Raw genomic sequence first — 26883 nt, forward strand, 5'->3', positions numbered from 1 at the left:
AGATGATGCTGTCTCAAGAGGAAGAAAATATCAGGCAGCATCAGGATGAGGTCTCTCAGAGAAAGCTTCAAGAACTTTCTGGAACAGAATACCTGAGAAAGCAAATGAAAGAAAAGGAGCTTCAGAAACGCAGAGAAATAATCAAGGACCTTGCACTACAAGAACAGGAGGAAAGACATCAGGCAATTAAAAAGGAAGCTGAGTCAATGAAAAGCCTCTTCAAATCTCAACTGGAGAAGCACATGGAAACACTTAAAATGGAGGATGAGAAAGCCAAACTTGAACAACTTCAATATGAAGAAAGGGATCTGCAATTCAAGATTAAAAAGTCAGAGCTGACCACGAAGTGCATTTCCAATACAGTTAAAAACACCTTAGCTGCAAGGGATGCACACAAAGGGAGGGCTGGTGTCAAGTTTGGTGTGGACAGGTCTAGTTTGGCTTCTGCATCTACCATGAAAAGACAGCCCAGAGATTTCATGACTAAACCTCAGAACACCATAGTGCTGCTGCGTCGAAACAAAGTGGAGTCTAAACTGGCACCCTGCCTTCCACCCATCCAAAATTTAGTCAAGAGGGGTTGCAAAAACATCTAACCACACAGGACACAATGTACAGCCAGGTTCTGGCTCAGGCTAGACCTGTACCAGCTGGCAAAATTATTGTGGCCCAGATCTGGCTGGACCCTTCTGTGTGGAGTTTGAGTGTTCTTGTCGTGACTGTGGGTTTTCTCCAGGTGCTCTGGTTTCGTCCCACCAATATATGTACATATATATATTCAAAGGAGCTTTATTGGCATGAAAGTTTCAACAATTTTGCCAAAGCATCAAAACACAAAATACAATATTGACAAAGTAAACAATTACAGAATAAATAATACATATATGATTAATAATAATAATAGTAATAATAATAGTAATAAAACAAATAAATTAATAAAGAAAAGAAAAGAAGAAGATGAATTTGGGGTTGTGTGTGTGATTTTGTTGTAGATTTTGTTGTAGAGTTGTGTTCTGATGTCTGTGTATGTGTCACAGTGCAGCAGGAAGTGCTGCTCTGTCTCCACCTGTCTGAGTGGACAGAGCCGACACAGCCGCTCCTCTCTGGGCAGCCACGTCTGTCTGTGTCGGCCGCTCTCCAAGGCCAGGCTGTGGCTGCTGAGTCTGTACATAGTCAACGTTTTCCTCAGTCTCGGGTCGGTTACAGAGCTCAGGTATTCTACCGTGGAGTATTGTCTGTTTAGGGCCAAATAGCATTGGAGTTTGCTTTCGGTTTTGGTTGTAGATGTCCAATAGTTGATGTAATTGTCTTTTTCTTTTGCTATAATTTGGTGGGGCCGGATTGTGTGAGGGCGGTCTTGGTGCCTGGTGCTGTTGGAGGCTCCAACAGCACCAGGAGCAGAGCCTCTGGACCAGCTGGCTGAGGGGACTCCTGTCTTTGCTCTCCTCTTGGCATTGTAGGGCTTTGTAGTGGTAGGAGCCGGGCTTGCTGGTTTTGAGGTGTTGGCAGAATTTGATAGCTCTTTTTTGGATCCGAATTAACAGGGGAAATTGGCCTAATTCAGCTCTGCATCCGTTGTTGGGGGTGTTCCTGTGGACTTTGAGGATGCTTTTGCAGATCTCTGTGTGCAGGCTTTCGATTGGGTGTTTGTCCCATTTTTTAAAGTCTTGGTTCATGAGAGGGCCCCACACTTCACTGCCGTATAATATAATTGGTTCAATTATGGATTGAAATATTTTGATCCAGATTTTGACAGGTATGTCTATGTTTGAGGATTTTTTTATCGTCCAGAAAGCTCTTCTATATATATATATATATATATATATATATATATATATATATATATATATATATATATATATATATATATAAAAGTGCTAGTTTAGCGATATAAGAGACACCAAATTAGGTATAATATTAATAATAGTCCGCAACACCATGGGGGTTCTTTGCAGCTAAACACCTTAGCTGCAAGGGATGCACACAAAGGGAGGGCTGGTGTCAAGTTTGGTGTGGAGGGGTCTAGTTTGGCTTCTGCATCTACCATGAAAAGACACCCCAGAGATTTCATGACTAAACCTCAGAACACCATAGTGCTGCTGTGTCGAAACAAAGTGGAGTCTAAAGTGCTAGTTTAGCGATATAAGAGACACCAAATTAGGTATAATATTAATAATAGTCCACGACTATGGAAGCAAATCTGGACCATAATCCAAATTAAAATGGATTAACAGAAATGCTTTTTCATTTTCAGAGTATAGCTGCATTTTTTAACTCATAAATAAAATTAATAATAAATCATCCAAACTGCATTTTCATTTTCTTCTTCAAGACTGCTCATTCTGTGACTTAATTAAAATGAAAAAGAAAATGATGTTCAAGATTGAATTTTCAAAAGATGCCCCAGCAAGTAGTTACCAAAATTCAATTTGAAATGTCAAATTTGAAAATTAAAATGCATTAGTAGAAAGGCTTTTTCATTTCAAGGTCTTAGCTGCATTATTTGACTCATAAATAAAATTAATAATAAATCATCCAAACTGCATTTTAAGACCCTCTTCATCTCCAACTGCATGTGTGTGGATTGATTGTTTGGGTCAGACGTCAGCTCCTTTCTCACTTGGCGTAACTTCAACAGAGCTCTCTTCACCTTGAGGAACCATGCGACCGAGACCTTAAGCCTCTGCCAGCTTGAAACATAAGTGAGCAGTTGGTCAGTAGCACTGGGTGAGTCTCTCACAATCACTGCACTCACAATGAAGTCTCTTTTTACTTCTGGGTCATCCAATGAAACAGCCGTCTCCACAACGCATTCTGGCCAATGCTCCTCTGACTTCCGTAGGAAGCTGGGCCCCTCCACCCAACTGCTGCCAGTCAGCAGTGCGTCCACCTTCATACCTCTGGATGCATCATCAGCTGGATTCATCTTAGAACTGACATATCTCCATTGTGACACATTGGTGGCATCCCTGATGGTTGAAACTTTGTTTCCCACAAAGGTATGAAATCGTTTATCCTCATTTTTTATATATTTCAGGACGGAGGTACTGTCTGTCCAGAAGACTGAATCTTCCAACTTTAACTGCAGCTCTGCCCTCAACATCCTGTCCACTCGAACAGCAAGAACCGCTGCTGTGAGCTCCAAACGTGGGATAGTGACCTGCTCTAATGGCGTCACTCTTGCTTTTCCAAGCAGGAAGGCGACGTGAACATCATGCTGATAGTTCTCCATCCTCACATAACTGACGACACCATATCCACATTCACTTGCGTCGGAAAAGTGATGCACACGAGCATGCACAAGTGGTCCAAAATCCTTTGGCTTAATGCACCTCTCGATCTTAAACTCTACAAGCTTGACAAGCTCCTCCAGCCACTTTGTCCAGTGTTGCTGTATGTCACTTGGCAAATTGTCGTCCCACCCAAAGTTTCTCCTGCATAGCTCCTGCAGCAACACTTTGCCTGGTAGAGTGATTGGTGCAATGAACCCCAAAGGATCATACACTGAACTGAGCAGAGAAAGCATGCGAAGTGTGAGGTTTTTCTTTCACCAACATCTTAAACTGGAAGGCGTAACTCTCAATGCACCACTGCAAACCAAGGGCTCTTTCCAAGGGAAGACTGTCTCTGTCTAGATCCAGTTCCTTTAAGTCCTTGGCTCTATGCTCCTCTGCGACAGTCTGCAGCACTACATGGTTATTACTGACCCACTTTGTCAGGTGAAAGCCTCCTCGTAGACAAAGAGCTGTAAGATCTTTAATCAGTTGCACAGCTTCCTCTTCAGATGGTGTGCTCTTTAAACAATCGTCCACATAAAAGCTTTGCTTCACTGGGCTGGTGACATCAGCAGGGAAGCAGGCTTGTCCATCCTCAGCTGTTTTCCTGAGTGCGTAGCAAGCGCAGCTCGGGGATGAAACAGTTCCAAACAAATGAACAGTCATCCTATACTCTGTCACCTCTTGATTCATGTCACCCTTAGGCCACCACAAGAAACGAAAGAAGTCTTTGTCTGTCTCTGCTACTTTGACCTGGTAAAACATCTTCTGTATGTCTCCCATAACTGCTACAGACTCCTGCCTGAACCTGGTGAGCACTCCCAGAAGACTACTGGTAAAGTTGGGCCCCTGCAGCAGCTGACTGTTTAGTGATGTTCCTTTAAATGTTGCTGCACAGTCAAACACCACACACAGAGTGTTCTTCCTTGGATGGTAGACTCCATGGTGCGGGATATACCAGACCTTTCCTTCAGAACCATCCAACTGGTGCTGAGGTACCTTCTCTGCATAGCCATTGGAGATTACATCAGTGAAGAAGTTTGCATATTCCTGATGGAACCGCTCATCTCTCTGAAATCTCCTCTTGAGTCCTAGTGACCTTTGCTTGGCCATAGACAGATTGTTTGGGAGTGTGGGATGCTCTTTCCTGAAAGGCATTTTTAGACTGTAATGTCCATCCTGAAGCTTTGCAGAATGACTAACAATTTCCAAAAACCTCATGTCTTCTCTTGACATTTCCTCCTTATCATAAGTCTTTTCATTGAAGTCATGCATGTACTGACTGGTGAGCAATTCCTCCAACTTCCTCACAGAGATCCTGTTCACTGTGGCAGAGGGAAACTCTGTCTCCAAGGCACCACTGCTTCCACTCAGCGGACCATTAACGATCCATCCCAACACTTCTTTTGTTTTAGGCATTATGTGAGAGCTGACAACTTCTGAGTTGTGCTATGGCTTGAAAGTAAGCAGGAAACCACTCTAAGCCTTTGCATGTGCAGTGCTGCTTATGACATGAAATGGCCTCTTATATACCCTGGGAATACAATTAAGCTTAAGAATGTCAAATAGGACATGAAGTATTATGTGATCAGCTGCATTTTTTGTCGTGTTCATTGTATTATACCTTTAGTGGTACCAGGTATTAAAATGAACAAGAAATTGAAGAAAACAAGGGTGGTCTAATAATTTTTTCCATGACTGTAGAAACAAAAGCAATGGCCTCAACAGATACTGCCACCTACTGGCACAAATGTGTACAACACTCATGAACAAAGAAAATGACCAATCTGGCTCCTACACTCACTTTTAAAAATCCCACTCTTGCAGCTTTGGCGGTGTTATGTGCCACATGACAAGGACAACCATGAATATAGGTGTTGGGATGCTGCTGGATGACCCTAGAGGCAATGGAATTATGTGGTCCAATGTTCACAGCTGCATTGTCGACTGAGAGACCAATGCAGTTTTCCCAAGGGATGCTATGCTCCTCTAAGGTAGAGTTAATTTTGGTGGAGATCTCACTTGCTGTCCCACATCTCGTCCCACTTGTTGTACACATACTTAAAAACTGGTGGACAACTTTGCTGCCCATGAAGACCCAGACAGTAAGTGGGTTCATCTTTTCCACTCCTATAATGACACTTAACTTCACAAACTTCATTTTGACTCTGACATTACAACATAAAGGAACAGTGGTGAGGCAGTGGAATAAATACAGGGACAACAGGTCCAATGGGCGCCACCAAGTCCCACTGTGAGACTTCCTTACATGGCTGGACTGTGTCAACATCTAGTGAGATGTCTTCAGTTCACAAGGAGTCACCACAAACCGTCCAAAACCTCCTGTGCTGGTACACCCGGGAGACAGGAGACTAAACGAACAGCAGAATCAGACATCAGCTGTCTGTGAATAGCAGACTAAAGCCACTCCCAGCATCCACTGGGGAGAGGTCAAAGGTCATTGATCAGGAGTCAGTAAACATCCAAAGAAAGATCAAGGAGGACATTGATCCAGGCAGGGTTACCACCTCCATATACAACCACATGCTTTCATATAGTCACACTTCCACAGTCAGGTCATGTGAGAAGAACCAAACGTCATCTGCTGATGAAGGCCACACCATGTGGCTAAAAGCTTTTGTCCCGTCTGACCAGTGACTGAACTTTATGTCGTACAATGCTAAATCACAGAAGTATGCCTCCGAGACAAGGCAGAGTGTAAAAATGTTTGTGTGTGTGTGTGCAGGAGTGTCAAAGAGGAGCTGGCACGCTGAGATCATTCAGGATCACCTGGAGGAGGCTGAGGAGATGTTTGAAGTGCTGCTGGTCTCCCCTGAGGGCACAGTGATCAGCAGCATCCACACGGCTCAGGTCACCATCAGGGAGTCGGGAGGAAGAGGTAAAAACAAACTTCTCTCTTTTTGAGAGAAGTTTGTTTTCTCTATTTTTGCATTGAAACTTACCAAAGAAAAACATTCTAATTACTGTACAGTATGTGATGTACAATCCTACCATAGCATAGAAATTTAAAAACAGTCATGTTTTTTATCACAAGATGGCACCAGTTATTCGGATTAAAAACCCAGTGAGTTGATATTTGCCAAAAGAAATGACTGTTAAAACACATCCACCACAGGAGGGTGCCAGCTGACCCACGATCGGGAGCCTCCTGTTCTTGGAGGAAAAGAGATCCGGTCAGACACGTACCCCCAGCACGGATCCATCCAACTAGAGAAACTGCCCCTCGGCACAGATTCAGTCATCTGGACCCGTGGAGACAGCGTCTCCAGACCTGTCCCAAAGAAGAAACTCAAAGTGAGGGGTAACCCAAAGTCTGTGAGTACCTGTTCTTGAAGATCAGCACTGGATTGGACTCTATCCACGCTCACATGTTCCTCTTCGTCACAGCTTTGTTTCTGATGCATGGGCCAAAACAAAATATATAAATACAGACATAATTATACAAATAAATGCTGAAATAAATGACTGAATAAATAATTTCATAATTTAATGCTTGATAATATATTCTTATAAAATAAAATGCCTAAATGAATATTTAATAAATACATTTATTTTAATATATAATTTTCCTTTATTCACACATTTATTTTCATCGATTTATTGATTTTATTTATTGATTGATATATACTTTAGTTTACACATAGCTTGACTTGTTGCTCACCTGACGCCACCAGATGACTGGACTCCCACACAACCATTTGGGAAGTCATTGGACACTGTTTGGTAAAGGGCAGTCCTTCCAAAAATACTTGGTGTGTGATTGGCCGACACATCTGACCAAGGTACGTTTTATCAGTCTGTTTTCTGGGAATAATTGACACAAGCAGAAACCATAAACAAGCCGTTTTTTCGTTTTTTTGTTTTTGGGCAAAAAACGAAAATCAAAAGTTCATCTCGTTTTCTCGTTTTTTTGGTTCTTACTTACAAAACGAATGTACCACTCAATATTTTGTTTCCGTCGGTGGGCGGGTCCTCTGATTGGCTAGTGTGCTTCCTTGCCCCGTGCTCTTCAAAATAAAAGTTCTTCCGTTTGATAATGTTGACAAAAATATTACTGTATTATAGACACTAGCAGACACAGAGGTCCCCAACACCCACAGTCAAGACTGACCCGGCTTCAAATAAAATAATAGTATTCATAATCATTTGAAAATGAGAACTTATGAAGTTATGATGACTTCAGTGCAGTTGATGTTTAGCCACAAGGTGGCGCAGTTGTTACATGAAGAGTAGACCTCAGGGCTTTACTACGAAGGAGGCTCAACATCTCCAGGCTCTGTGTTCATAATCCGGCTCAACAAAACCTAAAGCCTCTGTTAACCTTTATCCATTTACAGTAAACAAATCTTTTTTTCTTGTTGAAAAATATTTTATATTGTTTTCATATTATTATTTACTGACGGTGATTACAGAATGCGAGTGTGTTATATTGAAAGCGAGGCTGGGTGTGCCTATGAATATAGGCTACAGTGAGTTTTTTAAGGTGCTGTACAAGCAAATCATATTGTCTACTCTGTACAATGACAAAGAGTGTATAAACAAATGATTTTGCTCTTTGCTCATGGCAGTTGTGACAGTCATTTTTGTTTACATGTCAGCAGGCAAGCTTCACTCATTCCAGGGATGTATTATGCTTTGTACTATAGCCTACTTAATTGTATCACTTGGAACATGGTATGAAATGGATCTATAGTATAGAAATTTGCTCATAACAGGCCGGCTGGAATACAAAGCAAACTTACCTCTCTCAAATGCACATTCATGGAAGTCTTGTATTGTCATCCCAGGACAAAACACAAACAATGCAGTAATGTAATAATATACATCTTTAAATGCACAATAATGAGTCATTCAGAGAGTTATTAAATGTTTTTATTATTTAATTACACAGAAATCACATGGCAGGTGCTATTTTCTCATCCATAGGCTACTCTAAGTACAGCAATGTGAGGGTTTCATACATGTTGGTTGGATCACTCTTCAGGAGGTGTCCTTACTCTACCAGTAGAGAATGCTTTCCTGAAATTAGTGAGTAAGTAGAGCATACTTTCCCTGGAAGTACAGACTAAAAAAGGGTTAGGGGAAAATCCTAGAGGAAACACTGCATATATTTTGGAGAGGGGGGTCGAGTATGTGTCGTGTAAGTGTAAACACTGAGTTACTTTTATCTGAGGAGCACACGTCATAATTGTGAAGGGTTTTTCAGTTGAGCTTCACTGACTGCACAGTGTGCAAATTTGTTTCATTTTTATTTTATTTGGCAGGGACACCGTATTTTTTGTACCAGATAATGGCTAGAGAAGCTTAGTTATTTTCATACGTAGTCCCTGGGTGTGCCACTCACAATGACACACCACCTGTACAGTGAGAAACAATTGTTGCCTGATGTGCTATTAAAAAAGTTGATTAAGAGTTGGGCCTACGAGCATGATTTGTGACACACAGTTTAGAAGCCAGTCCTGGTCCAAGATTTAATGTTCAGAAGTGTGATGTGTAAACCTGAAGTGTACAATACAAATTCCTACGATTGACTATAGTGAAGTACATTAGGATACGCGCACAGAGCACAAAGCTCAGAGCCGGACAATGACCACCGTCGTGATACAGTTGACGCTGACCGGGGCTTTAGGTTTTGTTGAGCCGGATTATGAACACAGAGCCTGGAGATGTTGAGCCTCCTTCGTAGTAAAGCCCTGAGGTCTACTCTTCATGTAACAACTGCGCCACCTTGTGGCTAAACATCAACTGCACTGAAGTCATCATATCTTCATAAGTTCTCATTTTCAAATGATTATGAATACTATTATTTTTATTTGAAGCCGGGTCAGTCTTGACTGTGGGTGTTGGGGACCTCTGTGTCTGCTAGTGTCTATAATACAGTAATATTTTTGCTATATATATTTTTGCTATATATTTCCATGTGGTGAGCAGGGGAGCACAGCAGCAGGCATCAGCAGGACTCACTGGGTCCAAGTCGGATCATCAAAGACAGATCTCAAAACCTCGGAAAAGTTCACAGTCTAAAGGACATGTGAGTGTGTTATTGGTCCTATAGAGTCAGTACAGAGTAATTCTCTTTTGCCATGATCTTCAGTTCTGTGATCAGCCACGAACGCTTCAGCCATGAAAGTTCCAAACTTTCTGTTCTTTATTAGTTATTGATTTATGGGTCATTATTGTGGATAAAAATAATACATTCCAGTTAAAGCAACAGCAAATGAATTCTCCGTTGGCCACAGCTGACAACACCATGCCCAAGCCCTGTGTGCCAGAACTGATCGGCCTCCTGCATTTCAACCAGACCACCAATCAGCTCTTTCACTGCAACGGTGTGTCCTGGAAACCCTGGGCACCAACTGATCAGGTACTCCACTTGCTACTAGCATGCACTAGTTTCTTTGCATCTCTGTGGAATAGAAAATGTCTGACCTCGGCAATACCGTCATCTTCAAATGATTCAGTGATGTGATGTAAATAAGTACATTTACTCAAGAATATTACTCAAGTTCAATTTTGAGGTTTTGTGCTTCTATTTTTTTGCTATTTTATACTTCCAATCCAATACATCCTACTCTTCCCTCCAATAGATGTATTATTTGATTTTAGTTAAAAGGTACTTTGCAGATTCCATGTTGCATAAGAGCTAAAGTAGCACATTTTTAAATACTTTACATTTATTTTTTCAGCAAACGGATTAAAAAAAACACTGACTAGGATAATAACATTCATAAATCAATGTTGGAAATGTAGTTTTTCAACAGAGTAAAGGGGCACAGATCACCAGGAGTGATACAAGTCAATACTGTCCTTGTGAATGATTAAAAAACTGAAAAGTAGTGGATGGAGGATAGAGCCCTGTGGAGCTCCATGTGAAAAATTTGTAGATGATACTTTTGGAGTGACTACTTGTCTTTCTTAGACAAAACACTGATGTCTCTAAAGATTTCCTAAATACTCATTTGTAATCAATCATGTTTGCCTACAAATGTCACCATATGTCCCCATTTCCTCCTGAAACCCAGATGGTGAGTGCTCAGACGTGTCCCCAGGGCTGGACCTTTCACCGTGGCCACTGTTACACCCTCAGCACGGAGCACAAGGTGACATGGAGCACAGCTAACAGGGCCTGCAGGGAGAGGTGAGGTTAACATGGAGCTGCGTGTTCGAAGAGAAACTGAGAAACTGAGACAGACTTAATGGACACACATGCTTCTGATTAGTTGTCTGTCATGTATAAGAACTATATCATCAGAATGATATGCACTGTGAATGATTCTTTTGAGTACAGCTTTCCCTCTTGTCGTCTTGATTTCAGATATAAAGGCACGCTTGTGAGCGTTCTCTCTAAAGTAGACATGGACTGGCTGTGGGACTTTAGTGGAAGAAAACCATTTTGGATAGGTATTTATCTGGATCATTTGTTGCAACATCTTTCAGCTTCATTTTTTATTATTATTTTTATTTTCTTTCAGAAATAACACGTCCAGTGTGGATGGGATGATGCATGTGTGTTCTCACTTTTTAAAGTCAAGGGGAGGAGAAAAAGGAACAACAAACAAACATTAAAGTGAAACAACAATGTTAAACAACTGGGGCAAACAGAAAAATTTGAAAAATGCTCAACCTATCCCGACCCCGGCACCACTGTATGGTGTTAAGGCTCCTCACACATCAACATCAAGAAAAAGGAATAAATAATGCCAGAACACATGTATACTTAGGAGTGGATCCCATTAGATGAGCTGAGGTCAAAGGTCAGTCGTCACATTTCATTACAGGCAAGACAGTAATAAGAATTCTGGTTCGGAGATTATTTAAAATTCCTTTAATGAATTGTTATGGAAAACAGAGTCCCTCATGTTAAAGGGACGCTCCATCAACTTTTATTCTCAAAGTACCAGAGTTATACAAGTGGCCGTCACTGCGGTGGCGTCTCTCAAAACATTTGTATGAGAGCTGTCCAAAGTAGTGAACAGTTTTCTGCTTTTACCTTCACTATCTGTGTAATGTTACTTTAGACAAAGATGTCGGGAGGAAATGTGCAGCTCTCAGCTGCTCCAACAGTAGAGGCAGACTTCAACTTCAACTGGAACAAAACTGAATATAAAATACACAAGCCTTTACTCCATGAGAGGGCCTCTGTCACAGACACTGAACATACATTCAGTGGACGTGCAGAGGACCAAGATGGTCACCAGAAGTGGATCAACAGTCTAATAATCATTATTATAATTACTGTTGATTCATTAATATTATTGTTATGGTCATATTGTCCCTTTATGAGTGACTGGTATTTATTGTTCCTCGTCTGATGATTAAAGAATACATTTTGAATACCTATAAAAAACATAGAATTATATATATTTTTCACATGTTTTATGATTATAACTGCTCTGTAATGATTAAATGAAGCCCTTGATTGACTGTGCTAGTTACACAGAGCTTCATCATTTGAAATGTGGTGAATATCAAGTTTATTCTCTGGTTCTGAAATCTGAATAATCCACAAGGAACCTTAATCAGGAAGTGGAGCCCCCGTCTAGTGTCATCAATCCAACTACCCACGCTTCTGTCACTATTAACAGGCAGCAGCACACAATGAGTGGCTACCAGCTGATGGCAGAACACACTAATCTGCTGGATTTGTTTACATAAAGCCTTGTTAAACATGTAGCTCAACCAAAAGTAACTTTGTCCAAGCAAATGACTTGCAGGTGTCTGCATACTTCAGAGTTCTCCTGATGTCTGGGAGTGTACAGTGTGAACAGTAGGGGCTGAGCACACAGCCCTGCGGGGCTCCGGTGTGGAGCACTGAAGCACAGAAGCTTAACATTTCAAAAATAGCCCACCTCACTTATGAAACCTGATCCTCTTTATAAGGTCAGTGTGATATGATAGGTGACATGAATCACTTGCTGCTACTGCTGCTGTTAATGTAACATTTGAAAAACTCTACCTGCACCCCAACATCCACCTGTAGACTCTGAGATGTCATCGTCACTCCCCGATCCCTGCTGTGCACAGGTCAGTGTCTCCTCATGGGGAGTGACACAGTCAGAGCCTAGACGATAAATATCAAGTCTGTACATATTCTGCATATGTACATGTACATCCACATTCAATCCATCCCACATGAGTTGGCTGACTGTCTTGTCATTATTAACAGTATCTATGATGCTTGTTGGATAGAATTATTAGGGAGTGACCCACGTCAATGCTCATTAGTTGTGTTATGTTTATACTGCTTTAACTCACAGTTGGCTTTTGGATCATGTCAATGAATAAGTAGTAATGAGTAAAAGTATTTAATTTAGTTATTTGTCAACATGAGAATTTATAATATTCAACACTGTAACGCACTGTAGTGGGACTGTGTATGAGTACAACTTCTTTACTGTGACCAACTGATTCCTTTCCTCTTGTTTCAGGCCTGAACGACAGAGAGGGCCGAGGACGTTGGGAGTGGGCAGGTGGAGAGCCCGTCAGCTACACTAACTGGAGGAAGACACCCCCTCGCTCCAAAATGAAGGGGAACAAAAAGTGTGTTCTGGTGTGGAGGAGGGCAAAGTGGCAAATCAGGGACTGCAAGATGAGCAGAGGTCATCGCTTTGTGTGTTCGGTTAAAACTTGAACTCAGCAGTCGACGTAGCAGCGCGGCTGTGATCCACTGCAGAGCTGCAGGAGCAAGGACTGATCCTCAGGACATTTACACTGCAATAACTGGCAGCTTTCCTTTAAGGATCAATAGGAACTTTGAAGGAACTGTTCATATCATTTATAATGAACTTGGCGACAATCATTGTGTCTGAAAAGTAACCTGCTCAACCAAGTGACGATGTTTACACTGCATTTATTCTAATTAACCACTGAAAGTATAGTTGTGTATGTAAAGCTCACAGGAATCTTTTATAATTATTTCAGACAGGACCGAGGCCAGATACTCACAGACCCCCTCAACCACCAGGGGCCCCGAAAGCCTCGAATTCACTGTGTCAGTTGGTAACAGTAATGACTGAATTAAAATGTTTGGGTGAACTGTTCCTTTAAGGCTTTTAATATTTTAATTTATATTGTACATATTCCTAAATTAATTTGTGTTTAATCAGATTACCCCAGCCTAACTGACACACAGTATTCTACCAGAGGCATACTGTTCGGCTCATTCAGTTTATATAATATAATATGCCATGTTCTGTCACTGTGGTGTTGTTGCTGTCCCTGTTTGGATAAATTCAGCTCTATCAATGTTGTTCAGATCTGGGGCGAGTGGGTCTTGGGAACCACAAGGTTCAGCGCCAATGTGATTATCCCCATCATGTGATCTACAGCCGGGGTATGAAAGAGAGCCTTTTATATGAGCTGTAAGCACTTCTCAGAGGTTTGCATGCACTGAAAAGACACACCGGATCCTCCTCAGCTCGGTAAGTCTAACTAAAACTGAACAGATATGTCCCTGATGTGTGTATGCTGCAGATTTATATTGTAGTGCTTCACAAAGTTATGGTTTTGTTTCTGCTGTAAATGATCCAAAAATTGTTATTTGCATGACTCATGAGAGCAGCTCTTGGAACGTCAGTCAGGAGGTCCTTTAGGTTTTGAGATTTACACACTGATGATTCACCACCAGTGTTCAACAGAATGGAGTACTTTGCTGGTCGATAACATGTTAAGTGCATTAGCAGCTACTCACTTGCATTACAGTATCTGCAGACATGGGGCTACGGGCAAGGCATGGGCTAAACAGTGTTCAGAATGCTTTTAACTATAAAGAGCAGCGCTATCTTAACCTCAATAATAATGTCTCTCAGTGTTTAATCCATGATAAGATGCAGAATAAAGAGGGCTGTCAGGGACGTAACACACCGTGTGACTGCAGAGTTCATCATTATTTTCTGTTTCTGTATTTTTTTCCATTTTTTTCTTGTATTGCTGAGCATTAGCCTGTGTTAGATAGCATATAGACACCATAGTATGAGGTAACAGTTACTCTGATGTCCCTGAGAAATATGATGTGTACTCTTATTGATGTCCAGGTTATCATTAAATGTACCAGTCTCAAATTGAATGTAAGCTGTTGGTGTTTGTTTTTATCTCAACTGATAATAGTTTAAAGTCCCGGGGTGAGAGGAGGGGTATTCAGTTGGTTGCAATCTGCAACCTCACAGTTAGATGCCATTAAATCCTACACACTGGACCTTTAATCATTTTGAGAAATGAGCTTATTTGCTTTCTTTCTGAGAGGAAGATGAGATGATTGATCTTGATCTCATGTCTGTTTGAGTCAGGATATGATTAGCTTCGTTTAGCATAAAAAATACAAATAGAGACCCAGACTAAAGCTCGCTAATGACCACATCATTTAACAGGGCGGCCAGCTGACACACACTGATTGAGTGTCACACAGTCTGAACTTTTGACAGTGGAAAACACATGTCAGTGTGTGTAAGGACAGTACAGCTCTACTGACATGATAAAAGCGAGGCCGATGAGATTTGTGTTGTAACAAATCATTAAGAAACAACTTAATGAAACAACTTGGCATTAACTTCCCTGGCACAGGGTCAGACAGACAGACAGACATTATGCTGTAACAGTGCTTCATACACTGGTATTGATCCTAACTCTTATTTATCCGACAGAACTTTTGGTTAGTAGCTTCATTTAGCTGCCAAGGTGTCAGGAGAAGCATCAGTATGATCAGTCCAGGCTGCTTTTCTACTTTAAAGAAATCTAGTTTGCTGTTTTTTTGGACACAATGGTCCTTGCAGGATCCGCTGTCTTTGATTACTGTGTTTTTCTCCTTCATTTACTTTTCATACAGTGTTTGTAGATGTAGCTACTTGCCAACCCTCCAGATTCTTCTGAAAATCCCATTTCTCCACCCAGTCCTCCTGACTCCACATTACTGCAACAAAATACCTCCATAAATTCACTAGAATGAAAGAAATGAAATGTTTTCTAGGGAAAGATCAGATATCCTGATTAGGTTTGCTCTCCCAATTTGGGTTTAGATGTTTGGAGGCTGGCCAGTTACACTCATTCATCACTGACCATGATTATTGACTCGGCTTTTCATCTATAAATGCCTTCGAACAGATAACAAAGCCACAGTCTGTGCTCACTGATCATGTGTGGAAACCTGCACTGCAGCCAGAGATGCTACAGAAGAGCTCCTGTGGTTAGTGAAGAACTAGCTACAAGACGTTGGCTAACTCCACACATAGTTGTTTTTGCACTTCTTTTTAGACACGTTCAACAAATAAACTGTGAGCTTTAGAGGTGTTGGTAGCTGTATTTTGGCAAGCTGTTTGCCTATGCTTCCAGTCTTTATGCTAAGCTAGGCTAATCCCTTCCTTAATCCAGCTCTGTAGAGACACGTTTCTTCTGTCGTGTTGGACAGAAGGTTTATTCCCCCCAAATTTTGACGTTTTCACTTTATTTAGGAACAGCCACGTTTCTGGTGTCACTTCATGTAGGCTTTATGTCAATGTGATGTGTAGCCTGAATGATCTTTAATGTCCACGTGCAGCTGGAAGAAGAGAGCATTTGGCCACTTAACTAGTGTTTCGATTACTAGCCTGGAGAATGAGCCACGACAACAGCAATACACTGAAGAGGTGTTCATTATGTTGTGTTCACCCATACATTGTGGTAACATGGACAATATTTCTTCAATCTGACTGACATCAGTATGATTAGAGATGAGGCTGTTACATAAAGTCATCCAGTAAGATGCCCTGAAACATTTCATCAGAATATCCCTTTATTGTCATGTACAAAGTGCTTTCAGCAGTTGTGAAGCATCAGAAGAAGAAGAAGAAGGTTGTTAACCTTCACACTCCAAACTACTTTTGTCATTTTGACTTTATACCTTCAGACTATTCCAGTGGTTGTTGATTGGGTCGATGTTTCAGAGGATTGCGGCTGTGTTCATCTTTTCAAACAAGTATTTGAAAAAACATGTTGTTGTGAGCCTTCTGACTGTTCAACAATCCTTCAGTCATTTAAGATCTCCATCTAAAATGTTGTATGAGCCACAAGCCGGTTCTGTTTTACTACCTCCATGTTTCTGACCCTCCCTGAAGGAAGTCTCCTTATGTTACCCCATGGAAGGCCAATATGAGCAGAAAAAAATAAATTCATTCCATAGACATGGAAAATATTTATGCACTGAGCACCATCTCAATCAGATGCCATCAATCTCTTTCCACTGAGCTGGTTACTGGAAGCATTTTTATTCTGATTGGTTGTTTATCCTGATTATTACTGGAATATTAGGGTCCATGTAAATGCAGCTAACATCGGTGAGTGTAGCCCCTGTAAGCCTGTAGAATAAACTGTGCCATGTGTTAGTTGTAATCAGCCTACAGTGTCATCTCTTTCTCTCTTTACCATTTATTTTTTTTGTGGTTTAGGTTTGATCATGACATAATCATCTGACGTCTCTCCTGATCTCCATCTCTACAAGTGGGTTTGAAGAGGTCACAGTGCAGAGGGATCTGTCATGGATCATCTTACCTCAGGCCAACACAGTCAGCCCAGCCACGCCTCAAGCTTTCAGTGGCTTTCTTTTGCTTACCAGGGCCTGACGGAGATCCCTTATGACACCATCCTAACACAGACAGAAACACTGGAGGTGCTGGACCTCAGCTTCAATCTGCTGGATGAGTATCCTTCTCTAAATAACTTCACAGTCAATAAGAAGCACTAACTTACTGAAGTGTCTCTCCATGGCCTCACAAACCGAGTCAGTGCATAGATTAGCTGCACATATGTCATTTAATGCAGCACCTTGTCAATCACACACATGTTCATACATTTACACAGTGTATTAATGCTCATGTGGTCAGTGACCGACAAACGTGAGCAGGTTGAGTTGGCTGTGTTCTCCTTCATTCAATCCCTATTGGAACCCGGCTCTGCTGGGTCAGCTGGAGAAGCTGAGCACTCTGATCCTGGACTGTAACAACTACACCTCTCACATCAAGTTCCCCTACATGCCCAGCGTCACCACCCTGTGCGTCAACAAGAACAAGATCAACAACCTGCCCGTGTTTGTGGAAGAACTCCGACGAAAGTTCCCAAATATAAAGTGAGTCTGTGGAGGAACTGCAGATACAGCATATGACCGTGATCATCTGTTTTATTCTTCCATATTCCTTTCGTATACAGGATCCTCAGTATGATGAACAATGAGGCAGCACCTAGCTATTTCAACGGAGGAAGTTTGACCCAGTACAAAGACTACAGGTGAGAATCCTTCAGACATCTTCTCAGCCCCTTCCAGTGTTTCCCTGTGGTAGGCCTGTTACTGCAGCAACATGGCTACAGCTAACAGCTTGGCTGCTGTCTGAAGCAACCAACAATTGTAAGAATCTTAACATGACCCAGAAACTCTGATCTCAGTGCTGTGAAAAGGCAGTTAGTTGTTGATGAAGGTTCTCAGTCATCCAGGTCATGGCACAGCCAGTTGTATTAATAAGTATGCAGCTGGTGTTATTATTGTACCTTTTACTCCACTACATTTACATTTGTAAAGATGAAGTGTTCCTTTATGTTCTTCAGCTAAATAAACTCTTTAAAACCCTGTTGGATCAGCTGAAAATGCATCGTCACAAAGCTGAAAACAGATATGTGGTTCTCACAGGAGAGCCACACTGACATATGATGATCTTTATAGAATATGTTGCTGTAGATTAAACCAGCCAACAGTATGTAAAGGAGTTAAATGAGCTCCACCTTAAACATCTACAGCAGTAAAATGCAACATACACATTAATGCAGCAGTAATATTAATCCACAAACATCAGTTTTCTGAAACATGAGCACTTTTACTTTTCATACGTCAAGTAAATTCTGCTGATGATACTTTCAGACCAGGACTTTTACTTGTAGTGGAGTATTTTCACAGTATACTATCAGTACTTTTACTTTCACAAAGGAACAAATTACTTCTTCCATCGCTGAGTTTCTGAGTTATGAAAATACAAATGTTGTTAGACAACAAAATCGGCTGACATGTTGTTCATTTCAAATGTCCAACTTCCATTAAAAGCAGACCACCTGCAGCAGTGATGACCTTTCACACGATGACATTTTGACTTGCTGCAGCAGCCCCACCTGGTTCATTAGTGCAGGAACATGGTACCAAAATGTGGAAAATGGGTTTTGGACTGCTGATGTCTGAGGAAAGACATGTCTAATAAAAATGTATTTATGAAAATCAGTTTATTTCAGTGAAAGGAAGCCAAACAATAAGGCACCAATCATAGCACAATACAACACTGTTATATACATGAAAATAGGGGGACAGAATATTGTGAAGAGAATTCATACATTCAATAATAGTCCATAAATTTCACATCTGATTAATCCAAATGTAGCAGGTAACACTATATAATAACCATTATTAATAAATGGTAGGTTTATAGTTAATTAAACATCACTTTAAAGTTTAACAATCAATGACATGCTTTATAAATATGAATTAAACAAGTGTTTATTATAAAGTTACAACTGATGTTTATAAACCTTTACAATAGTTTAATAAATGGTTTATATTTTACATAACATTGTTTGTTAAGTTGAACAGTTGAGTTCAGTAGTATCCACTCAGCTGAGGAGCCTGTGACGATCGGGCCTTTAACTTCAGAACATATGGTGCAGAGTAAACAAAACTGATGGATCTGCCTTCATGTTTACATTCACAACACGTGAAAGGTTTTGAGATCCATCATCCCAGTGAACAAAGCCACAGCAGGTCCTTCAGGGTTGCTCGCACATCACAGCAGAAACAGTATAATACTGTCATCAGTCTTCAGTATGCACTCAGTAATGTGAGCTGTGTCTGTTTTAAAACTTGTGTAATGTGATTTGATGGTGCTTTCATGTAAGATCCCATTGTGCTGTTGAAATGTGACATTTCAGATTGAACATGAACATAACACACTCTGCTTTTCAGATTCTGTACCAAACTGAATATATACTTTATGTTTTGTCAACACCATGTGTTTCCATTACCTTTTGTCTTCTCAGACAGTACGTCATCAGTCAGATCCCAGGCCTTGAGATCCTGGATGACACTGAGGTCCTGGAGAAGGAGAGAGCCCAGGCTAGAAAAACCTACCGGCTGCAGCAGAGCAGCCACAGCAGCAGGAAGAGGAAGGATGCGCCAAAGAAACACACACACCTGCAGAAAAAGTCAAATACTGTCAGAAGACAATAGGATATGCTACATTTATGAACCCTTCCCTTCAAGTCTCCCCTTTAATGTTTATTTCAACATATATTTAAAACTACAGGATGTTTCACAGAGTTTCATATTCAGATCCATGTTTTATATAGCTACATTATCAATTAAAGAAATGAAATACTCTACATGTCTTATGTGTCATTTTCTACACCTCACCCAGAATTCAACTTGACACACTCGTTCCACGCAAGTGGAACCTGGCTGTAGCTGCATTCATCATTCTGTAATTCTCTAGTGCTGCCAACAGGGGGAGCTAAAGCCAAACAGAAAGCACCAGTGGGAACTATGGTGATCTCCCAGAGAGAGTTGATTCAACAGACATGAGTTTACTGGTGTCAGTTACCCAGATATCCATCTAATACATGAACACAAACGTATGAAGGAGATTCCTGAGACTACCACGACTACTGAGACTGCTGAGACTACTGCGACTACTGAGACTACTGCGACTACTGAGACTACTGAGACTGCTGAGACTACTAAAACTACTGAGACTGCTAAGACTACTGCGACTACTGAAACTACTGAGACTACTGCCACTACTGAGACTACTGAGACTGCTAAGACTACTGAGACTACTGCGACTACTGAGACTACTGCCACTACTGGGACTACTGCCACTACTGCCACTACTGCGACTGCTGAGACTACTGCCACTACTGAGACTACTGCCACCACTGCAATTACTGCAACTACTGCGACTGCTGAGCGTGTTGAGACTACTGCAACTACTGAGACTACTGAGACTGCTGAGACCACTGTGACTGCTGAGACTGCTGAGACTACTGAGACTACTGCCACTACTGAGACTACTGCGACTGCTGAGACTGCTGAGACTACTAAGACTACTGAGACTTCTGCGACTACTGACATTACCGAGACTACTGACACTACTGCAATTACTGAGACTACTGAGACTACTGCCACTACTTCCACTACTGCAATTACTGCGACTGCTGAGAGTGTTGAGACTACTGTGACTACTGAGACTACTGAGACTGCTGAGACCACTGTGACTGCTGAGACTGCTGAGACCACTGTGACTGCTGAGACTGCTGAGACCACTGTGACTACTGAGACTACTGAGACTACTGCCACTACTGCAATTACTGAGACTACTGAGACTACTGCCACTACTGACACTACTGCCACTATTGCAATTACTGTGACTACTGAGACTACTGCCACTACTGAGACTACTGCCACTACTGCAACTACTGCCACTACTGCAATTACTGCGACTACTGAGACTACTGCCACTACTGCGACTACTGAGACTACTGCGACTACTGAGACTACTGAGACTGCTGAGACTACTGACTACTGACACTACTGCAATTACTGTGACTACTGCCACTACTGAGACTAATGAGACTACTGTGACTGCTGAGACCACTGAGACTACTGAGACTGCTGAGTCTACTGAGACTACTAAGACTAATGAGACTACTGAGACTGCTGAGACTACTGAGACTACTGCCACTACTGAGACTACTGCCACTACTACAATTACTGCGACTGCTGAGACTGCTGAGACTACTGCGACTACTGAGACTACTGCGACTACTGACACTATTGAGACTACTGACACTACTGCAATTACTGCGACTACTGAGACTACTGCCACTACTGGCACTACTGAGACTACTACCACTACTGCAACTACTGACACTACTGAGACTACTGCGACTACCGACACTACTGAGACTACTGAGACTACTGCCACTACTGCAACTACTGACACTACTGAGACTACTGCGACTACTGACACTACTGAGACTACTGCCACTACTGACATTACTGAGACTACTGCCACTACTGCAATTACTGAGACTACTGAGACTACTGCCACTACTGACACTACAGCCACTATTGCAATTACTGTGACTACTGAGACTACTGAGACTACTGCCACTACTGCAACTACTGCCACTACTGCCACTACTGCAATTACTGCGACTACTGAGACTACTGCCACTACTGCGACTACTGAGACTACTGAGACTACTGACTACTGCCACTACTGACACTACTGCAATTACTGTGACTACTGCCACTACTGAGACTAATGAGACTACTGTGACTGCTGAGACTACTGAGACTGCTGAGTCTACTGAGACTACTAAGACTAATGAGACTACTGAGACTGCTGAGACTACTGAGACTACTGCCACTACTGAGACTACTGCCACTACTACAATTACTGCGACTGCTGAGACTGCTGAGACTACTGCGACTACTGAGACTACTGCGACTACTGACACTATTGAGACTACTGACACTACTGCAATTACTGCGATTACTGAGACTACTGCCACTACTACCACTACTGCAACTACTGACACTACTGAGACTACTGCGACTACCGACACTACTGAGACTACTGAGACTACTGCCACTACTGCAACTACTGCCACTACTGCCACTACTGAGACTACTGCCACTACTGCCACTACTGAGACTACTGCCACGACTGCAATTACTGCCACTATATGGCGAAAAAAGATGGTGGCGCTTGCAGTAGCAGCAGTGGCTCGGCTCTCTCTCGGTTTTTTATTGTTTGTGTACTTTTTAGCTTTTGTAAACAAGACAGCGGCCTATATCAGTTATGATCGTTCACAGCTGTTGTACATCCGTGAACATCATATTGTCCCTGAAGTTGACACAAATTCGCTACCGCCAGAGATTCTTCGTTCCCCGGAGACTCTCGGACCAGTCGCCATAACAACGAGGCAGCGTCGGCGGCAGAGAGAAAGGAAGCAGAAGCGGGGAAAGCGTGCAGGTCTGCGGGCTAGGCTAAAGGCTAACCCGTATAAACCAGCACTACCAAGCCTTTTCCTCGCGAACTCCAGGTCAGTCGTCAACAAGATGGACAAGATCAGAGCGAGAATCATGCCCTTCTGTGCGACCATCATCACGGAGACCTGGCTCAACGACATCACACCGAACACCGTTATCCAACTAGCAGGCCTCTCTGTTTACAGAGCGGACCGCACGAGTGACTCCAGTAAGAGCCGCGGGGGAGGTGTGTGTATCTTCGTGAACAATAAATGGTGCACAGCTGTGGACATGGTGGAGAGACATTGCTGCCCTGACCTGGAGCTCCTGGTGGTAAAGTGCAGACCTTTCTTTTTGCCAAGGGAATTCACAAACATAATAATCATGGCTGTTTACATCCCCCCACAAGCTAAGGCTAAGCTTGCTCTGGAAAAGCTACATGATAGCGCTAGCAAACAGCTCACAGTGCACCCGGACAGCATGGTCACTGCGTGGTCATTGCAGCTGGGGACTTTAATCATGTGGACTTTAAACTGGTCATGCCGAAATTTCACAAAAATGTGACTTTTGCAACTCGAGAGAACAATATACTTGACCAAGTCTAGACCAATATCCCAGGAGCATTCAAAGCAACTCCATCTGCACACCTAGGCCAGTCAGATCACATCTCTCTCAGCCTGACCCCAGCCTACAGACCACGGATCTGCAGAGAAAAACCCACCATCAGAACAGTGCAGGTATGGACTGAGGAAGCCACCTCAATGCTGCAGGACTGTTTTGAAGACACAGACTGGGGTGTGTTTGCAGAGGGGGCAGACCTAGAGGAATATACTGACTCTGTCTTGGGATATATCAATTTCTGCACAGGAAATGTCACAACACAGAAGACAATAAGGGTGTTTCCTAACCAGAAACAATGGTTTAATACAAATGTGAGAGCACTACTGCGGGAGCGAGATGCAGCCTTCAGGTCAGGAGACAAGCAGGCCTACACTGAAGCACGGGGGAATCTCCACAGAGGCATCAGGGAGGCAAAACGGGAATACAAACAGCGCATTGAAGAACACTTCAACACCAACAACTCCCGCAGCATGTGGAATGGCATCAAGGCACTGACGGACTACAAATCCACCAACCTGCTGCCTGAGGATGACGCCACACTGTCTGATGCCCTAAATCAGTTCTTTGCTCACTTTGACACCCAGAGGGAGGAAGCAGCTCCACTTTTCACCCTGGCTGATGAGGAACCAGTGCTGGCCCTTGAGCAACATCAGGTGAGGACCGTCCTGAGGGGACTCAATGTGAATAAGGCAGCTGGTCCAGACGGAGTGCCCGGGCGGGATCTGAAAGCATGTGCCGACCAGCTTACAGGTGTGATAACCAACATATTTAACCTGTCACTACAACAAGCTGCTGTCCCAACATGCCTCAAAACCTCCACGATCATCCCGGTGCCCAAAAAATCCCCTGCGAAGTGCCTAAATGACTACCGGCCTGTAGCACTAACACCAATTATTATGAAGTGCTTTGAGAGGCTGGTGCTCTCACACCTAAAGGCTACTATCCCACCTGACCTGGACAAGCACCAATTTGCATACAGGACCAACCGCTCCACAGAGGACGCCATCATAACAGCCCTCCACCCCGCCCTGAACCACCTGGAGACACCAAACAGCTATGTGAGGATGTTATTTGTGGACTTAAGTTCTGCATTTAACACAGTCATCCCTCACAAGCTGGTCTCCAAACTGTACATCTTGGGTCTCAGCTCCTCCCTGTGTGCATGGGTCATGGATTTCCTCATGGACCGTCCACAGCAAGTCAGAGTGGGCAAAAACATCTCCTCCACCCTCACTCTCAGGACCGGAGCCCCTCAGGGCTGTGTGCTGAGCCCAATGCTCTTCACACTATTCACACATGACTGCACCCCCATCTACCCCTCAAACACTGTCATTAAATTCGCCGATGACACGACTGTAGTGGGCTTGATCTCAGAGGAGGATGAGACAGCTTACAGGCGTGAGGTGGATCATCTCATACAGTGGTGCGGAGCAAACAACCTCATCCTCAACACCTCCAAAACCAAGGAGATGATCGTTGACTTCCGTAGGACTAGGGTGGAACCGCACGCCCCCCTCCACATAAATGGGGAGACAGTGGAGGAGGTAGAAAAGCTGAAGTTTCTGGGAGTCACACTGTCAAACCAGCTGGCATGGACAAACAACACCATGCAGCTGGTCAAGAAAGCTCAACAGAGACTCTTTTTCCTGAGGAAACTGAAGCGGGCCAAACTACCTCCAAAACTACTCCTCAACTTCTACAGAAACACAATAGAGTCCATCCTGACCAACAGCGCCACAGTGTGGTACGCCAGCTGTACAGCCGCAGAACGCTACAGTCTCCATCGTGTGGTGAAGGCAGCTCAGCGCATCATCAGGTTGGAGCTCCCCGGACTGGACACCATTTACACAAAAAGGCTCAACAAGAAAGCCCTCATTATCCTCAGAGACACCACACACCCAGGTCACTCCATGTTTGAGCTGCTACCATCTGGCAGAAGGTTCAGGACAATCAGAACCAAAACAAACAGACTGAGAAACAGCTTCTACCCCAGAGCTGTTGCCTCCATCGTCCCACTTCCATCATAACAGTCACTGTTATACACATGCATGTTATACATGCTGCTGCTATCGCTTATTATTATTATTATCATTATTTGAAGCTGCACTGACACTGACACTTTCTTTCTTTTATATATACTGCTGCTCTTGTCTTGTTTTGTTGATCTCCACATGTGCCTTATATTTTTAAATATTTTTTTTATATATATATATATTTTATATTGTCTAACTTATGATGTCTTTTACCGAGAATGTCTTTTAAAGACTACTGCCACTACTGCAATTACTGTGACTACTGCCACTACTGAGACTGCTGAGACACTGCGACTACTGAGACTACTGAGACTACTGAGACTACTGAGACTGCTGAGACTACTGCCACTACTGCAATTACTGCAATTATTGCGACTACTAAGATTACTAAGACTACTGAGACTGCTGAGACTACTGCGACTACTGCCACTACTGCCACTACTGCAATTACTGCGACTACTGAGACTACTGCCACTACTGAGACTACTGCCACTACTGCAACTACTGACACTACTGAGACTACTGCGACTACTGACACTACTGAAACTACTGAGACTACTGCCACTACTGCCACGACTGCAATTACTGCGACTACTGCCACGACTGCAATTACTGCGACTACTGAGACTACTGCCACTACTAAGACTACTGAGACTGCTGAGACTACTAAGACTACTGAGACTGCTGAGACTACTGCGACTACTGAGACTGCTGAGACTACTGCGACTACTGAGACTACTGAGACTGCTGAGACTACTAACACTACTGAGACTGCTGAGACTACTGAGACTGCTGAGACTACTGCGACTACTGAGACTACTGAGACTGCTGAGACTACTAAGACTACTGAGACTACTGACACTACTAAGACTACTGAGACTGCTAAGACTACTGAGACTACTTAGACTGCTGAGACTATTGTGACTACTGAGACTGCTGAGACTACTAAGACTACTGAAACTACTGCAACTACTGCGACTACTGCGACTACTGCCATTACTGCGACTACTGCGACTACTGAGACTTCTTAGACTACTAAGACTGCTGTGACTGCTAAGACTACTGCCACTACTGCCACTACTGCAATTACTGTGACTACTGAGACTTCTAAGACTACTAAGACTGCTAAGACTGCTAAGACTACTGCCACTACTGCAATTACTGTGACTACTGAGACTTCTAAGACTACTAAGACTGCTGAGACTGCTAAGACTACTGCCACTACTGCAATTACTGTGACTACTGCCACTACTGCGACTACTGAGACTGCTGAGACTACTAAGACTACTGAGACTGCTGAGACTACTAAGACTACTGACACTACTGACACTACTACAATTACTGTGACTACTGCCACTACTGAGAGTACTGAGACTACTGTGACTGCCAAGACTGCCGGGACTGCCGAGACTGCCATGACTATTAACACTACTGAGACTACTGAGACTACTGGGACTACTGAGACGACTAAGACTACTGCAAGTACTGCGACTACTAGCTAGCTTCCTCTAAGACCCATCATGAGCCTGGCCACCGACGTGGGATCAGGGCATGTGTTGATTCATACTCTGTGATGTTGAACAACCAATGGGCAAAAGCGGACTCAGTAACCCCCTGGTATGCATCATGAGGCAGAAATGTATAAAGAAATGTAAAAAGAAATACAGAAATTAATTGTTTGTGGAAATAAATAGTGGATAAATACAGCAGCCACAGCAGTAATAACAGCTTTACTCATTGAGATATGACTATTAATAATCAAAGTATAATAATAATAATAATAATGATGATGATGATTATAGTAGAAGTCTAGCAGGACCGCAGCAGCAGGGCCACCACCATCCATGGGAACTTGTGAGACGAGAGAGCACAGAGACTCCGGGGAAGAAGCCAAGACAGTAAC

At 42.8% G+C, this 26883-nt stretch overlaps 2 protein-coding genes across 2 annotated transcripts; both read left to right on the forward strand.

The window, feature by feature from the left end:
* The first annotated feature begins 5507 nt into the window (after nucleotides 1-5507).
* On the forward strand, nucleotides 5508-12927 carry LOC141003329 (FRAS1-related extracellular matrix protein 1-like). Its single transcript, XM_073474653.1, has 7 exons — nucleotides 5508-5568; nucleotides 6022-6174; nucleotides 6412-6597; nucleotides 9536-9660; nucleotides 10319-10434; nucleotides 10612-10697; nucleotides 12725-12927. Exons 1-7 carry the CDS (start codon nucleotides 5508-5510, stop codon nucleotides 12925-12927), a joined length of 930 nt encoding a protein of 309 aa, XP_073330754.1.
* Nucleotides 12928-16800: 3873 nt separating this feature from the next.
* LOC141003167 (leucine-rich melanocyte differentiation-associated protein-like) lies at nucleotides 16801-19521 on the forward strand. The gene is made up of 4 exons (XM_073474450.1): nucleotides 16801-16964; nucleotides 17206-17388; nucleotides 17469-17546; nucleotides 19332-19521. Exons 1-4 carry the CDS (start codon nucleotides 16801-16803, stop codon nucleotides 19519-19521), a joined length of 615 nt encoding a protein of 204 aa, XP_073330551.1.
* Nucleotides 19522-26883: the final 7362 nt, after the last annotated feature.

This window comes from Pagrus major, chromosome 10, assembly GCF_040436345.1.
Source record: "Pagrus major chromosome 10, Pma_NU_1.0".
Lineage (NCBI taxonomy): Eukaryota > Metazoa > Chordata > Actinopteri > Spariformes > Sparidae > Pagrus > Pagrus major.

Coding starts and splice junctions, on each gene's coding strand:
- LOC141003329 (XM_073474653.1), top strand. CDS start 5,508: ATGGGCGCCACCAAGTCCCACTGTGAGACTTCCTTACATGGCTGGACT. Junction 5,569..6,021: donor CTGGACTGTGTCAACATCTA/GTGAGATGTCTT, acceptor GTGTGTGTGCAG/GAGTGTCAAAGAGGAGCTGG. Junction 10,698..12,724: donor AAGAAAACCATTTTGGATAG/GTATTTATCTGG, acceptor CTCTTGTTTCAG/GCCTGAACGACAGAGAGGGC.
- LOC141003167 (XM_073474450.1), top strand. CDS start 16,801: ATGGATCATCTTACCTCAGGCCAACACAGTCAGCCCAGCCACGCCTCA. Junction 17,389..17,468: donor CGAAAGTTCCCAAATATAAA/GTGAGTCTGTGG, acceptor TTTCGTATACAG/GATCCTCAGTATGATGAACA. Junction 17,547..19,331: donor ACCCAGTACAAAGACTACAG/GTGAGAATCCTT, acceptor TTGTCTTCTCAG/ACAGTACGTCATCAGTCAGA.